Source organism: Actinia tenebrosa, unplaced genomic scaffold (genome assembly GCF_029948245.1).
Source record: "Actinia tenebrosa isolate PJP-AT-01 unplaced genomic scaffold, QUT_ActTen_1.0 utg179__unscaffolded, whole genome shotgun sequence".
NCBI lineage: Eukaryota > Metazoa > Cnidaria > Anthozoa > Actiniaria > Actiniidae > Actinia > Actinia tenebrosa.
In genome coordinates, this window is record NW_028292596.1 from 21,031 (window position 1) to 38,408 (window position 17,378).

Sequence of the window (17,378 nt, forward strand, 5' to 3'; positions counted from 1 at the left end):
CTGTATTTATTTCTGTACAAATCCCATGCAAGTTCTAATTTCTTTAAATAATCAACAATTTTTTCGGCTTCGAAGCATCGTTCAACGTCTCCAACTTGGTTGACAAGTCTTGAGGGGTGGGATAAATATCCCGCCAAGGAATGTCGTCTTTGTGTAATCCGTTCGGCTTTACGGCCTTCGAAATCTTTCATATTTTCTTGAATAATTCTCTTACCTCTTCGGGATCCAAGATCCAACTTTCGCTCAAGTTGTCTCCCATATTCAGACGGTCCTTTTATCATGTTTTCAAGTTGTTTTTCTAATTCGAGGATTCTTTCATGTTGTTGTTCGATGGTCAAGTTTGGGTTTCCTTCGGCATTCATCTTTTGTTTTCTTTCTCAATCAGTTCGTTCAGATTTGACGATATGTCGAATTTTGTAGTGGTTCTAGATTATCCCGAGGACTATAGTCAAGATGCGTGACGTTCAAGTTCTAGATTATCAGTTTATTCAGAGTTCAGTCAGTCAATGATTTCACAATTCCACGCTACACGATTAATTTCACGAGTTCAGGTTTTCACGAGTTCAGGTTTTCACGAGTTCAGGTTTTCACGAGTTCAGGTTTTCACGATTCGCTAGAATGACAATTGCAAAACCTTATATGAGAATATATTCTGTCCAAGAAAAACGGAATCAATATACTTACACATATGTGCTGTCCTGAAGATAAGATCATTCGGATTCATTTTTTAAGAACCACAACAACTTGTCTACTCTTCCCTATAACAACTCTGTCCCATTCCCACGAGCTCCTTCTCTCTCTCTCTCTCTCTTCCACAGGAACCCACTTCTATCATGCATAAGCTATAACATGTGTGTAAAGTTGTGTGTGTGTGCAGGTCCATGTAAATGTGTGCAAATGTGAATGTAAGTGTGTGTAAGTGTGTGTGAGTGTGTGTAAGTGTGTGTAAGTGTGTGTAAGTGTGTTTAAGTGTGTGTAATGTTTGTAAGTGTGTGATAGTGTGTAAGTGTGTTTAAGTGTGTGTGTATGTGTGTAGGTGTGTATACATGTGTGTAAGTTTGTGTGTATGTGCGTGGGTGTGTGTGTGTAAGTATGTGTAAATGTTTGTAACTGTGTGTAAAGGTGTGTGTGTGTGTGTGTAAAGTTGTGTGTAAATGTCTGTAGGCGAGTGTAAATGTGTGTAAATGTTTGTAGCTCTGTGTGTAAGTGTGTGTAAGTGTGTGTAGGTGTGTGTAAGTGTGTGTAAGTGTGTATAAATGTTTGTATCTGTGTGTAAAGGTGTGTGTAAGTGTGTGTATGTGCGTGTAAAGTTGTGTGTAAGTGTGTGCAGGTGTGTGTAAATGTGTTCAATTGTGAATGTGATTGTGTTTAAGTGTGTGTAAGTGTGTGTAAAGGATAAGGGCTAGTTTACTATGCAATATTGTCAATCAAACTTGTTAATCATTTTATTGAGTAAATAACAATTTTAAAAAGTTACCACATTATGGTAAAAAACGTACAAAAACAACATAAATTAATTTGTCACAATGTTCATCAATTAGCAATAAAAAAAAAACATAAAAATTAGCATTTCATCTTAGGAAAAAGGCGCGGGCATTTGTTTAATATCTCGTAATTTGAATGTAGTCTAACTAGTTATTTTCCCCAGAAGATTCTCTATTCTGTTCTGTTCGGTTCTACTGTGTCGTTTACGTCCATTCAGTAAACATTGATTTTAAAATGCGTTATTGAAGTTATTACATTTTGCGTCAAAAGTTAATACATTTTGCGTCAAAAGTTAATACATTTTGCGTCAAAAGTTAATACATTTTGCGTTAAACAGAATTATTACATTTTGAGTCAAAAGTTATTACATTTTGCGTTAGAGCAGTTATTACATTTTGCGTCAAAAGTCATTATATTTTGCGTTGTTATTACATTTTGCGTCAAAAATTATTACATTTTGCGTTGTTATTACATTTGCGTTGTTATTACATTTTGCGCGAGTTATTACATTTTGTGGCGTAACATGCTCTCATAAAGCACGCGCTCCCAACTAATCAGTTCGCGAGATTTGGAGCAGCTATTTTATGATTTGGAATAAAAACAATTTGTAGTCTGGTTCATTACAGCCATCCTCAATCACACGCGCCGCTTTAGAGATTGTTTCTGTCGCGACGAACAAGCTTTTGATGGACGTCAATCAAGACGTTTCAATGACATTCTATAGGCACGCGCCCTTATAGCTTCGTGTTTTCGGACCATGTTATGGAAACGCCTTGTGATTGATGTCCACCAAAACCTTCTTCGTCGCGACAGGAACAAGCGCTAGAGGGCGCCTGTGATTCAGAATGTATGCTGTAAAAAAGACAAATCATAAATGATGACCAACTATTTGTTAAAAAGCCAATCAAAAACAAAACTTCTCAATGTGCTATATTTGTAAGAGCACAGTAATAAGTATTGTGCGAAGTTTTAAAATGTTCTACTTACTCGATAAACCCTCTTCCTTTCATCCTGGCAAAAGGCCCCAACATTTGACACAAACTTCAAGCAACATTTCCCCCAACATTTTAACACTTATCTAACAATTTTGGTTAACATTTTGACACACACATGAAAAACGGTCCCGACATTTTAACCAACACATGTTAGCTAAGGAGCATGGCAAACGAGCCCAACGTATTTGACTCAAAAATTCAGCCAACATTTGTTGGGCCAAATTTTTTAATATCAATTTAGAACAGGTTTCGATCCTATGATGTGCTGCAGCATGGAATACTCTGTTTTCATCTTCCAAATAAACTTGCTTGAAGTTGAGCAAATTCTCTACAAAGAAAAACAATAAAACCTTTTTTTACAAATAACGTTTTCAGGTCTTTAAAGTTTTATCTTGACTCTAAAATTATAACTCACACACATGCGAAAAAAAAATTGCTAAAACCATAAATTGATGTCAAACGCTGAAACAAAAACCATTATCCCTAATGCCAAAAAGTAAGAGAATTAATAGGCATATTGGTATATTGTTTACCATAAACAAAGTTTGGTTACCTACGACATAGCTTTCTTACTCGAGACCGAGATATTGTCTACAACAAGTGGAATTAAAAGTTCAGGTTAGGTTCCAGATCTTTAATAGTGCAAGAGTATGGCGCAAACATTGTGCAGAATATTTCAGTATTTGGATACAAAAATGAAAATTGGAAAAACGAAAGAACACAACTTGACTAATTTTTGATGTACCGCAACGCCCAAAAATGATTACTTCCAGTTTTATAGCAGTAAAATTAATTTTCTCTTAAGTCTGTTATTAATAATTCTTAGGTTTGTACGCGAATGTTTTCCATCTGGATATTAATTGACCAATCATAGGTCAGTAAATCTATACAATATATCTAGGATTCACGAGGACTGTCATTAAACCATTATAAGTATAACTAGCCTAAATACAACTAATTAGCTACCTAACTAAATTCCAATGTAATCAGTAATCAGCTATTAAAAGAAATAGAAGTGAATAATAAAGGAAGATCTCTGAGGCTTCCAAGAGCAGTCCTTTTAACAAGTGTACTCAAGAGATCATGAAGGACAGAGAGGGACAGCTTCCAGTACTACCTTAGGGGTATCGGAATTCCCGAAAAGTTATTGTTAGAGCGTGCATACTCTTTAGGAACATCTCTCCGCTTCCGGTGCACGGGCCGTTTGAAGCAATATCAAGACGACGGCCAATATAAAATTGTGACTGACATCTATTTAATATAAGAATGTAAGTTATTCTTATTATGATTATTAGTAACGTGTTATGCTATGGAGATGCTATTTTTATGGATATCCAAAGGAAAGTGGTCATTGTCGATAAACAAGACCCTTGTGGCAGGGTAGGTCGGGTTACCGGCACGGTTTCAGAGACTCTAACGGAGCTACTAATACACAGTAGATCAAATTCAAAACTCGCACCGATGTGAGGCTTAAGTTGTGAACGAATGGATCTGGCGTGACTCAAAGTAATCTGGCGTGACTCAAAAGTCACGAATCACGACAGATTCCTTTGTTCACAACTTAAGCCTCACATCGGTGCGAGTTTTGAATTTGGTCTATGAAACTGAGCAAAACGTTTATGCCATAGTTTCATAATAATCGGAAAAATCCAGTTCAGTTCCAGTAGTCCAGCAGTCCGTCAAACAGGAATCGGATTTCGCAAACGTAACTATGTAAATAGACAGTCTGTAGACCGGGTTACTTGGAAGACTAGTGGTTGCTGAGTTAGTTAAGATCCTAAGGACAAAGTGAAAATAAGTTGCTAGGTCTTGAAAGATGGTGGCACAGCGATTACTGCACAGTGAAAATCAATTATGGATATAAAAGGTATGAGAAAATCAAGACCATACTATAAAAAATAAGGTCTGTCGGCAGGCACGGTCTGTAAGAAAGAGACCGGAATACGTATTGCTTCGTCAGAGCTAGAAAGGTAATCTTTGATCTAATCTAAAGACAGGATAATCTTTGTCTAGGATTTCTCTCAGAATGTCTTGATTCTTCATAGCTTCCTTCATAAATGTATATTCTGTACTTAATAAATATTTTCATTGAAGATTGAGGTAGATACGATCGATCTCAAGTGATGGTCAAGGATACATGCTTTTTGGAAATTTATTTTTATCTTTTTATTACTTTTACCGTCGTTTTTATTACTACGCGGCCAGCCCAGACACAAATCGAGTCGTGTAGTTTGCAATAGACTACTGTCAATCATTCATGTTGACGCCATTTATACACGTTTGGATCAGTGAGTTAGTTTTTCTATCAAACTTTCTCAGTCAGATATTACGAAGGAAAGTTCCGAAAGCGATTGCGAAGAGTTTGAGTACATCCAAGTAGAATGAGGTGTTTGATTGACGGCAGGCTATTGCAAACTACACGACGCGATTTGTGTCTGGTGTGGCCGCGTAGTAATGCAAACGGCGGTAATAATAAAAACAAAACTCAAATAAACTTGTATCTGGTATTTTTTTGTAGTAGCTTTCAGAGCCAAAATACCTTTTAAAATATAGCATCAAGTGATCAAAATCGGGTCAGCTTGCACAATAATTTAAACGTCGAAGCCACTGATCAGGCGTGTAGTTCTTTTTAAAACACGACTAGTTTATGCCTTAGCACTGATCTTCGATTACTGAAAATTCTGCTTTGATTAGCTGAATCAGAGTATGAATCAAAGCTGAATCAAAGCAAAATAATCCAATGGCCATGAATTTGAAAATCCTTAGAAACCCCTAGAAATTATCGCTTCCAAGTCGTCATCACCTCTCGCTAGAATTTCTTTGTTTACGATTTGTGTAAATTTATATATCTAGTTTGGATGTCTTTAAGTATCACAGGTAAACCGGTAACAAAGGTGTTTTATGACCGGTATACCACAGGTAACCCGCTAATGAAACTAGCGACCATCGAATTACGCTCTTCGATTTATGCGCTTCGACTTACGCGCTTTTCGAGTTACGTGCTCGACCACCCCAAATTTGACGTTGTCACGCAGTGCGCGCAACTCGATGTCATTAAAGAAAGTTGTGCAAGTTCGAGTTACGCGATAGGCGCGTAACTCGACAGCAGGAAGAGATCTTTCGTAGTTCAAGTTACGCTCTAATGAATAAATACTACTCAAACTGGAAATTTGGCTAAAAGATTTTGCTTCAAACTTATGACAAAAGCCTGCAAACCCTATCAAACTATTTAAGCAAATATTCTAGCTGTTGACGAAAATGTCATATCTTCTGGTGATCAAAATATCAACTCCCATTTAGTTAGGGCTTTGGAGCAACTACAGAATACCACGTAAGATATTCGTCTTTTGATAACGACAAATACATACAATAGAAATACACTTATAGGATGAATATCAATGGCGTGGTATTCGATAGCTGTACCAAGGCTTTATATCTTTTAAAATGTCATACCATAAAATTTTTGTTGGCAATCGATATTTTATTTACATTTCATTCTCCTCCTACCGCTGGAACTACAATGATGCTTTCCTCGTTTTCGAAGCGCGTAACTCGATGAATACCCGTCCTCAACAAGGGGCCATTTTGCATGACCATGCGAGAACTGCTGTGCCGTGAGAATGCAGGCACAACACAGGGTACCCACGCATTTAGCTTGCAGCAAGTTATCTCGATGTTCGATTTATTTATTTCTCTATCTTATAATTTTCACAGTTATTTAATTTGAAACTGTAGAAGGGAAAAATATAATCAAGGGAAAATGTTAGGGAAATACATTCGAGGAACTTATTTGTTAAACCTTCTGTAAATAACAAACGTAAGGAAACCTCTTTATTTAATGACTTGTCAATAGACAACCTGTTATTGGTAAGTAAGTCATTCATAATGACTTGTCTATGAACTCCAGGGTCAAGGATGTTTGTTTATTGACATTGAAAATTGAGAAGTACTTGTTGTAGTAAACAACAGATGCAAATCTACTGTACTTTTCCGGTAAAAACAGGTTTTGGTCATGTACAACTTTTTACATGCGTACTGGAAAAGAGCAGGGTTGTTTGCTGTACAAACAATTATTTCTTAAGCCTTTTTCTGTTCTCTTGTTTAGAATCATCTTATGTGAAATTTTGAAATATCTTTAGGGCAATCTGTTCTGAATTAGTTGAGCTACAAATAACTAAACTAAGAGCATACGGATTTGGAGTCTCTGCAAGTAAATTGTTTGATTCGTATTTAAGCAATCATAGTCAAAAATGTCTGGTAAACAGACATCTCTCGGATAGCCGTTCATTAACTTGTGCAATTCCCCAGGGGAAAATTCTAGGGCCCCTGTTATTTCTCATTTACATAAAGTAGCCTGCCAAATTGTCTTAAATATTGCAAGCCACGTATGTACGCCGATGACACCCACTTAACGTTTGCAAGTAATAATATCAAAGATGTAAATTACTTTCTAGACCGAGACCTCAGAACGTTACTGAATGGCTCGTTACGAACAAACTAACTCTTAATCAATCCAAGACAGAATTTATGTTGATTGGATCCCGTCAAGGAATAGCATCGTTTGGTTCACTTTCATCGTTATCAATTGACGGGGTCCCCGTAAAACAGGTTTTGTACACAAAATCTCTCGGTGTGCAAATTGACCAAAATATGTCTTGGAATGAACACATCGACATATTATCCAAAAAGATTGCGTCCGGCATCGGAGCCCTGAAGCGTATAAGGCCCTTCGTCCCAACTTCAACTTTACAGTTTATCTATAGTTTTTTAATCCAGCCACATTTTGATTACTGTTGTGTTGTGTGGGATAACTGTAACAAAACCCTCACTGACAAACTTCAGAAACTGCAAAATCGTGCAGCGAGGGTTTTGACATTCTCTAGTTATGACGCTAGTGCCGACCCTCTTTTTCGGAAACTTGGATGGAAAAAACTAGAAGTCCAACGAAAAATACAAAAAGCGGTTATGGTCACTGCATGGTCTCACACCAGCATATCTGAGTTCTATTTGTATCGATCGTAGCAGCATAACAAATTATTCCTTGTAGAAAAAGGCGAAAATGTGAATTTTCGAGGTTTACAACGACAATTAGTAAAAAAAACATTTATTCAATGAGTTTTTAAGATTTGATGCTGATTTTTTCGTAAGGCTCATCTGCAATACTATTAAATAGGTATGTGAAAACTTCAAGGCAATCCATTCAATGGTAATGTTTCTAAAGCGCGATGTTTCATCTGCTTGATTTTGTTTGATTTTCGGCCGTAATAGGCTAAACGTTAAAAATTTTTAAAATAAAATACACTGTTAGAATCTAGGATATAATTAAATTGACGCAATAGTTTTGCGAAGGGAGCGAGAAGAAAATTGTCCAAAATTCGCTCTGAATAGACCAGTTTCGAATTCCAAATTACCGTTGTGTTCCTTGATTACAGACTCATTCGCACAGGGTTAGCCTCGTATCAGTGTTTAGATACTCACAAATACCAACAGAAAAGTAAAGAATGCACAACTTCAACAATACAAAGATTTTGAAACTCGACGAACCTTGACGGGAACACGTGAATATTCTGCACAAACTCGAGGCTACCCTGTGCAAATGAGTCTGTAATCAAGAAACACAGCGGTAGTTTGGAATTCGAAAGGGGTCTATTAGTTTGGTTCCACCTTAAGACGCCGGCCATTTTGTTTTGCCACTTGCAACTTCTTGTTGAATTTTCCGCTATTTTCTAAGTCGTCTGTGATTGGCTAATTTCAGTTTCCATTGTTACTCAGGCAATCATCATCGAGAAACACCTGCACTGATTTCCTTTTTTCAGCACTGATTTCCTTTTTTCTGCACTGTATTTCCTTAAAACAGCACTGCTCTTAGCCAATCAGGATTGAGAAATTTTTTCATATATGTTATTACAAGGAGAAAAACACCGAAAAGCATGAATTATGAATATATGTCATTGTAGGCGATTTATACACATGATATCGTAATACAATAAGAATAGCATAACACTCAACTTTATAGCAAAGCTGGCATCAAATAGTCTTATTCCTTCAGTTAAACCAATACCTAAGTTTTTCACAACAGTCGTCATTTTTGAGGTAGCTCGCATGGCTCATTGTAATCATGTTTTGCGAAGACTTTCTAAGTTGATATTCACTTGATACATATTCGATGTCAGGCTTAATGTCTGAGCCTACATCGAATCGTTTCAGAAGACGAATGAGCAGATCTTTGAGCATATTTATCAGAGTATCGCCACATGATCGAAACTCTAAAGCCCCGTTTACACTAGCGATTTTTGCGGCGATTTTTGCTGCGATTTTTGCTGCGATTTTTGTGGCAATTTTCGGAAATATGAAATCTTTTGTCTCAGTCTTCAAAAGAGACGTTCATCTAGGAAAATCTTGTTATCCTGAAAAAAACTTTACAGGTTAATTCTTTAACATGATTTATTATGAACAATATCACAAAAAAATCGCAGCAAAATTCGCCGCAAAAATCGCTAGTGTAAACGGGGCTTAATACAGTACACATAAGCTCAGATATGGCGCGCATGCGCAGCAAAATGGCCCCTTGTTCCCGTCCTCGACTTATAAAACTATATTTTGGTAAGGATAAAACGAACGGGCCCCTTAGGGCCCTTTTATTTTTTTACTTAAAAATTACTATCTATAAAATGTAACTGAGCAAAATAAATGAAGGATTCGAACTTTGCTCGCTGTAGGTTGCTACTATATTCAGTGTTTGACGAACAACAACAACAACAACAACAACAACAACAAAATTAAACACATACTAGACAGAGTGGACAAATTTTAGGTACTAAAATGCATTATCTGCTCCAGTCTTGAGAATCCATCCAGGCGTAGTTCATGTATCCAATATTTTCGCAACAAACGAAATAAATCGCACTCTTGGAAAATAATAAAGTCCTTCAAAAACTCATGAATAATTCATAAGCCTTTGGTCCAATTGGAGCCACCATACACGTCACGTGCATGGACCTTGATACCCGATAAAGTCCTCGCCATTAGTATTCTTTATATGAAGAATACTGATGAGGACGATTTGGTCCAATTGGAGCCACCACACACGTCACGTGCATGGTCCTTTATATCCGATAAAGTCCTCTTCATTAGTATTCTTTATATAAAGAATACTAATAAGGACGACTTTATCATCGATAAAGTATCTCCAAATTTAGATGAAGACTTAGAGCCTCATCAAGGTCTGTCTCAGATACGATCACCGACGACCCACGAAATCTAATTGACTAGCAATCCTGTCTTGAGACTAACATGCATAAAAAATTCTTTTAAATTACTGAAAAAGAATCGCAGAAAAGTCCAAGTAGTAGAAGAACAAAAGAGCATTCGCGCTTGGTAAAAAGGTTTGTAAAAGGTAAAGTAAAATAAAGGAAAACTATGAAAACGTGGTCAAGTTTGCCGTTTGCGGGGTGAAAAAAAGTCAATCTAAAACTCTCTAATAGTGCGAGAGTCCCTCTCTGTCCTTCATCGTCTCTTGGTGTACCTAATATCTACAGGATGCTTTTGAAAGCCTTTATAAAGTAAATAATAATGGCGTTTACTGCTCTTTGATATCTCTTTACGTTGTAAATGAAACACCGGTAAATAAAAATTTTCTTTTAGAAAATGTTCACTAATTTCAAAATATCGATTAACAAAAGGAAATTGCATAAGAAAAGAACTATGAGATTTAAAAGTTTGCCCAAAATGGCATTCATTGTATATTGTCTTTCGAAACTTTGCAACTTACTTCCACTTCCCGGTCTACCCTGACACCTGGGTTTTGTTTATTTAAATAATGGCTTCTCTTCCGAATCTGTATTGCACAAAAGTTCGCTGTCAGCGTATTCCTCGATCGAAACGTTTTTAAGCCTATATCTACAAGATTTTCTTTGCTTTGTGAAAAATTGAACAACAATCCCGCCATCTTTTTTCAAATTGGTCTATTTTAATCTTGGATTAGCGACTTAAACCACCTCGCTAGTTGTGTTAAATTTAACCCACAATTTAATCCTAGATTCCCATATCTGGTTATTATCTGAGAGGCCGACCGACCCTTGGAGTGAAGGTGCTGTCTGCTGGCTGCTATATTTTGGAATTTTAAAGTTGAATTACCTCATTACTGAAATTTTGAGGAAGTTATCTTGGATAGTTGTTCTTCAAAAGAGTGTCTCCGATTTTTGATTTTTTGCTTATTTCCAAAGTTATCGTGGATTTTGGCTTGCATGCCGGTGATATAGCAGCGTCATAACTAATCAAACATCGGAGACACACTTTTGACAAGTGATGTCTCGTGATCTCGGAAAGGTAATAAGCATTGGTGTCCGATCATTACCGGCTGTCATCGAACTCCGCAAAGATGTCACGGTGAAAATTTGAATAATTCGCTCTAACTTAAAAGGATAAATGTATTTTACAAAAAGGAAAAAGGAATAGTAATAGAAAATGTATACTTTGTTGAGGTTTCGATTAAAAGGTTTTGTGCTATTAAGAGTTGAATGCATAATGGTCGCTAGGGGTACCCTGATACCTTAATCGTATCAGTATTTTTATTTTCAACTTTCAATTTTATCTAAATTGGACTCTAATGTGCCTATCGGGAGCTGCTCTTTTAGGAAGTGCCTAAATTTATATATCAAAAATTATAAGGTCCCCCTTCCGTTTATAATATTTGGTAGAATTGGCAATTTGAAGCGGGATTTACTTTACCGAGCAAGTCTGCTAGCCATCTTTTTTACGGTAATCTTGATATTATCCATTTCAAATCCTTATAGTTCAGAAGAATTGGCAAATTAATTGCAGACAATCGTAGAAGTTTACAACATAGTAATGTCATTGGCTCACGAGAGTGGTGGAGCAATGTTGACAGATTAACGCTTAAGATATATATCCTGATATTTCATCAATATCTATGTAATAAGACATACACTGTAATTAAGTACGATTGAGTTTTTAAATTTCGAAAATATTAATTTTAGCGGTTTAAATGTAAAAATGTTATATGTCACTCGCAATGCATGATGGGATAATTCTGGATCCTACTCTGTTCACATTGTTTGCGCTTCATATGCTGAAATCACAACGGCCACCCTACATTTAATTTTTTTTGAGTGCACTATGATATTTTTTGAACTTACTTTCTTAAGGAGACTGCTTTGTGTTTTAACTCTTTGTTGTTATTTTGAATTCTTCTTACTTCTTCCCAAAAGAAATCTCCGTTTCTATGAGATTTTTGCCACTTAAGGAAAAGTCCCGACCACAAGCTCTAATTAACAGAAGAAAAAAAAAAGACAAATAAGCAAATATAAGATAGACAAAATACATACATAAAGAAACAGAAAAAGTCTATTGTTTTCGAGCGCAAATTAAAGGGAAACAATAGTCATATGATATCTCACGAGTGAGCGCAGCGAATGAGTAAAATGTCTAAAATGAACACGAGAAGATAAAATTCGTATCTCCAAGCGCCCATGTAATGTTCTGTTTATTATATGGATATCGATGAAACTTAAATAAAACAAAAGCTCAAAAATTCTTTATTAAAATACGTTCCTATCTCAACAGCGATATCTTCACGTGTGAAAGATATCAAGTTTTCGACACTAGAGAAAACCTGGTATTTTATCGATATCTATATAATAAAGGAGAAAATGTTTTTGATGCAAAACATTTTCCAGGCCCCTACCTAATAGTACTCATGTTTTTCGGTACCCCCTTCCATCGTTTAAAAAATCCTCCCAATCCTCCTTTTGACCTTTCAAGGCTCCCCATGTTCCACTAAAAAATGAGGGCCCCCATTTTCTCCTCTACCCCCCCCCCCCCCCCACCCCTCCAAATTAAATGATGAATGGTAACAGATAACAGATTTTTATGACGAAGATAATTTAACAAATAGAGTGGGGGGAGGGGGGGAGGGGGGTGGCAGCCATTTTATCTTAGGTAAAATTAAGGAAAGATTTTACAGATTTTATAACTAAAAAACAGTTCAAAAAAGAAAACACAAGTAAAAGTACATCATTATGGCTGAAGATATGGAAGAAATAGTGAGAAGAAAGCAAAGTATGACATGAATTGAGGGAAATGAGCCAGCCGATCTAAAGAAAATAATAGAGCGATTCTTTGCCGAAGTAAAGCAAAAACTAAAGCAGAAACGAAAAATACTATGACCAAGACCATTAAACACGATGTGGTAAGTGCTTACACAATATTTTGGTCTACAAGATCCCAAAACTGAGCCGCAAAGTTCAACACGTTCAACAACTGTTAGGTATTATGTTTTTCAATATAAAACTCAAGTTAGCCAATCCAAATATTTTTATAGTGATTCAGATTTCCTTTACAGTAAAAAAAACGTTCTTTCAACTACACGTACTTTTAACCAAAATCGCTATGAATATAAGCTTAGTTGGTTGTGAGCAAACAAATCTCATAAAATATTATGCGTGGAATATTCAGTCAAATGTTTTCTTTTGCCTTTTTTTCATGTATGCCATATATATAAATATACAGCCATTTGCAAAAATTATAGCCGCTTCCAATAAATATACAAGTATATCAAAAGTATATCAAAAATAGTGGGATATCATCCCCTATAATTGTTTCAAGTTGTCTATCACTAGGGCTTTCTGAAAAAAAATATCAAGAAATATATCCCGCCGTGTCTGATATACTTTTGATATACTTGTACGTATATTTGAAACGGTCATATGACCTCGGTCGGGTACAGACCTCGCTGCCCTCGGTATGTAGATTCCGACCTCGGTCAAGATTATCCCGTACAGACCTCCCGCTCGGTTAATAAGATCTAAATATGTAACCTGAATCAAACAAAAGTGCAAAACAATGTTTTATCCGTGTATTGGTATATTGTTGTATCAGTCTATCGGTTTGTAGTTCTATACTTAATTTATCGAAGTGTTGTATCTGGTATTGCATGATGTGTTGGTATATCAGTGCAGTTATGTACCAGTATGTATTGGTGTGTTGTAACAGCGTATTACATAATGTGTTGGTATATCAGCAGTGTGTTGTTGCATCAATCTGTTGGTATGCTGTTATATCAGTATGTTGATGCGTTAATTAATGTATTGTCGTGCTGCTGTATAAGTGTATATCGGTGTGTTGTATCAATGTTTTGGTTTATCAGTGTCTATTGGTATGTTGCTGTATTAATGAAATGGTGTGTTATCAGTGTGTTGTTATGTATTAGTGGTGTGCGCTTGTATCAGTGTGTTGCTGTATCGATGTATTGGTATGCTGTTGTATCAGTGTGTTGTGATATCAATGTATTAGTGGTGTGCGATTGTATCAGTGTGTTGTTGTATCGATGTATTGGTGTGCTATTGTATCAGTGTGTTGTTTTATCACTGTATTGGTGTGCTGTTGTAGCGGAGCTCACGCGCGGAGCACCATACTTAAGAAAAAATGGTAAACTATCGAGTTGATTTTTCATGGCTTGACTACTACATCACTTCCGTCCGTACGTACTTACATACGTACAGAAAAAATCGCTTTAGGACAATTTCTAAACCAACAGCAATTAAAAAAAACATTCATGTAGTCAAAGATGGATCAAGAAGCGTTCTTCAAGAATTCAGGTGTGTGTTTTTTAGCAAACAATCGTATATTATTATTTTTTTGATAATAAATTTTCTCGACAAAACAAAGACCTTCTCTAAAAACTTTTAATATTCCTATAGGCTGTCTTTTTTGATGGCTTGTAGAATCCTGGAGGTTGTTTTGATCTCTTGTTTTCTGGTTTGATGTCGTGAAAATAGTCAAATATAATAGTTTGAGAACTTATTTTGATATGTTTTGACTTAGCATCCGCTAGTTGCCCCCCAGTCTACCGCTTGTTTGCCCCCCAGTCAACTCCAAAAAGTTACGTGATTGATAGTAAGCAATAGATAAGCTTAATTTATTCTAATGTAGGAGGAAATATAACACGGAGAGCATATTACAACAAATATTCGTACGTCATCTAGCTTTGTAAATCTTTAACAATTCGGCTGATTTTAACCAACTATCGTATGTTTTTCGTTCAAGTGCAGCTTTGTTCGCCTCCTATTGCGGGGTCCCATCGGCAAAACAAATAACGATTTTCATTCAATAATCTTATAGCTTTCTACAGATAATTTATTTAAATATTGAATGAAATATAAAATTACACCAAATATTCAACTGTTTATTAAGCTGTTCAAGCTAGTATGATTATACAAATGAGCTTAAATTTGTGTTGTTGAAAGATGGTGCTATTGTATATAATATAATATAAAAGACCTAGACTTCACTATAAAAAGCTAAAAAAAAATTCGAAACATTTACGAATGCCAATTTACTCACAAAGAAATTCGTCATTTTGTATTTTGCATTGCATTTTGAATTATTTTCTACTTTGTCTCAGTTGTTCTTGTCAAGTTTAAATGAATGTAAGCTTTGTTTTTCGAAAACGTTTGTCGTTCGTGATTTCCGTATCTTTCTCACACATACTACCATGAAAACAGACGAAAACTGTTTTCAAGCTCCTTGAAAAGTAGTTAAGTTATATAAAAGAATAAAAATATTTTAATGAAAAATTAGGATCAGAATACTATTTTTTAACTCACGACAAATTTGGCTTCAACATTCAGGGCCTTTATTTCACAATAGTTAGGTCATGATCTCCATTCAATTTTCTCTCTCTGATGCTACCAAATTATTTATTTTCTTAATTTCATTGCCGTCAAAATACGGTTCTTATAAAAATCTAAACTCTTCATATGGATAACCAAACATTGTTATGTAAAAGAAAAGTAAGCTTATGTTTTGCTCACCTTTTCAAGCAGTTTTTAAGTCTTTCTTTCTAATATGCTGTGTTCACTTGTCCATAAAACGGCAAGGAAATCTCCGAAATTTGGATTGTAATGATAGACATCCAAGGTAAATTTCACTAAACTTGGCCTTTTATTGGATTATCAGTAGTTATCTTTCTTTTTTCAAGTAAAATTAACTAGGAATCCAAAGCATAAAAATGTCGGCCATGCAAAACTTTGTAGAAGAATTTTTCAAGAAAAAAACTAGCCCCTGGGGTGGACGGTGGTGGGTAGTGTACGAAATTCCTTAGTGGGAGAGTATACTCGTGCAAAGAAAACAATGTAGTGCATTTCGATTCGATTTCACTGCATGGTTTTTATTATGGGAGACATTATCTTCATCTCGAATATAAAATAATTGACGATTTTTTCCCGATCTTATATTTACCTTTCTGATTTATTCAAATTGGGCTACCTGTGACTTTCGTATTGGGAGCTCCGCTTTTAGGCAGTGCCTAAATATATATTATCAGTGTGTTGATGTATCAATGTATTGGTGTGTTGTTGTATCAGTGTGTTTTTGTATCAGTGTATTGGTGTGCTGTTGTATCAGTGTGTTGTTGTATCAGTGTATTGGTGTGCTGTCGTATCAGTGTGTTGTTGTATCAATGTATTGGTGTGTTGTTGTATCAGTGTATTGTTGTATCAATGTATTGGTGTGCTAATGTATCAGTGTGTTGTTGTATCAATGTATTGGTGTGCTAATGTATCAGTGTGTTGTTGTATCAGTGTATGGGTGTGCTGATGTATCAGTGTGTTGTTGTATCAATGTATTGGTGTGCTGTTGTATCAGTGTGTTGTTGTATCAATGTAATGGTGTGCTGTTTTATAAGTGTATTGAGTCTCGCTTTTCGTCGAGGGTCGAGGGTCGAGGGTACAGTACCATGTCGAGGGTACCATGTCGAGGGTCGAGGGTACCATGTCGAGGGTCGACGGTACCATGTCGAGGGTCGACGGTACCATGTCGAGGGTCGACGGTACCATGTCGAGGGTCGACGGTACCATGTCGAGGGTCGACGGTACCATGTCGAGGGTCGACGGTACCATGTCGAGGGTCGAAAAAAAGTGTTTTCTGAAGCTGAGCACGCTGAGCACTAATAAACAATAATTGGTCAAAATTTACATAATTAAAAGGAGCGTTTACCTTGCAAACTGTCACTACCAGAAGTTCGTAATTAAATACATCAGAAAACGACCCTCGACGAAAAGAGAGATTCAAGTGTATTGCATGTTGTGTTTGTATGTCACTGCGTTGGTGTACTGATATTGATCGCGCTAATTTTACGCAATGTTCCTTTTTGTAACCCAATTCAAAGTGAATTCAAAAAATCAGGTTGAAAGGAAACACCAAACTAACTCAACTGCCTGTTCAGGCGAGGACGGGTATTCGACGAGTTCCGCGCTTCGAGTTACGCATTTTTCGAGTTACGCGCTCGACCACACCCAAATTTGACGTCTTAACGCAGTGCGCGTAACTCTATGTCATTAAGAAAGTTGTGTGAGTTCGAGTTACGCGATAGGCGCGTGACTCGACTGCAGGAAGGGATCTTTCGTAGTTCGGGAATACTGACTTAGACATCATGAACATTACAACAGGCGTGCCTCAAGGGTCTGTGCTTGGCCCAATCTTATTCTTACTGTATATTAATGATTTTCATCGCTCCTCTAATGTACTAAACTTCCACTTATTCGCGGATGATGCAAGCCTTTTCTACTCGAACAAAAAACTTGATGTCCCCCTTAATTATGAACTCATACATGTACAAAACTAATTACAATCGTCAGCTCACTGTCATAGCTGTGAAACTTCTCGGTAAGGAAAAGTTCGATTCAAAAACAAGTTTTTTTGCCATTAACCTTAACTGCTCCTTTTTGTAACTTAAACACAATTTTAAATGTGGTTTTAAAAAATATATATCTCGTCAGTGGTATATTGGCGTATGACTTTGAAGTTTTGTTACCCAATGTATACTAGAACAATCTACCAATGCTTAAAATATAAGCTTTAACCTCAACGTATGACGAA

General features: G+C 36.3%; 1 protein-coding gene across 1 annotated transcript in view; it reads right to left on the reverse strand.

Annotated features, from left to right (window-relative positions):
- Positions 1-1,429: 1,429 nt before the first annotated feature.
- LOC116287138 (myotubularin-related protein 9) overlaps positions 1,430-17,378 on the reverse strand; it is a gene marked incomplete at its 5' end in the record, with an annotated part of 73,641 nt that continues 57,692 nt past the window's right edge. Inside the window, 2 exon segments of the mRNA XM_089025413.1 lie at positions 1,430-2,808; positions 11,639-11,766. Coding sequence (XP_088881539.1) covers positions 2,769-2,808; positions 11,639-11,766 — 168 coding nt within the window. The 3' untranslated portion in view covers positions 1,430-2,768.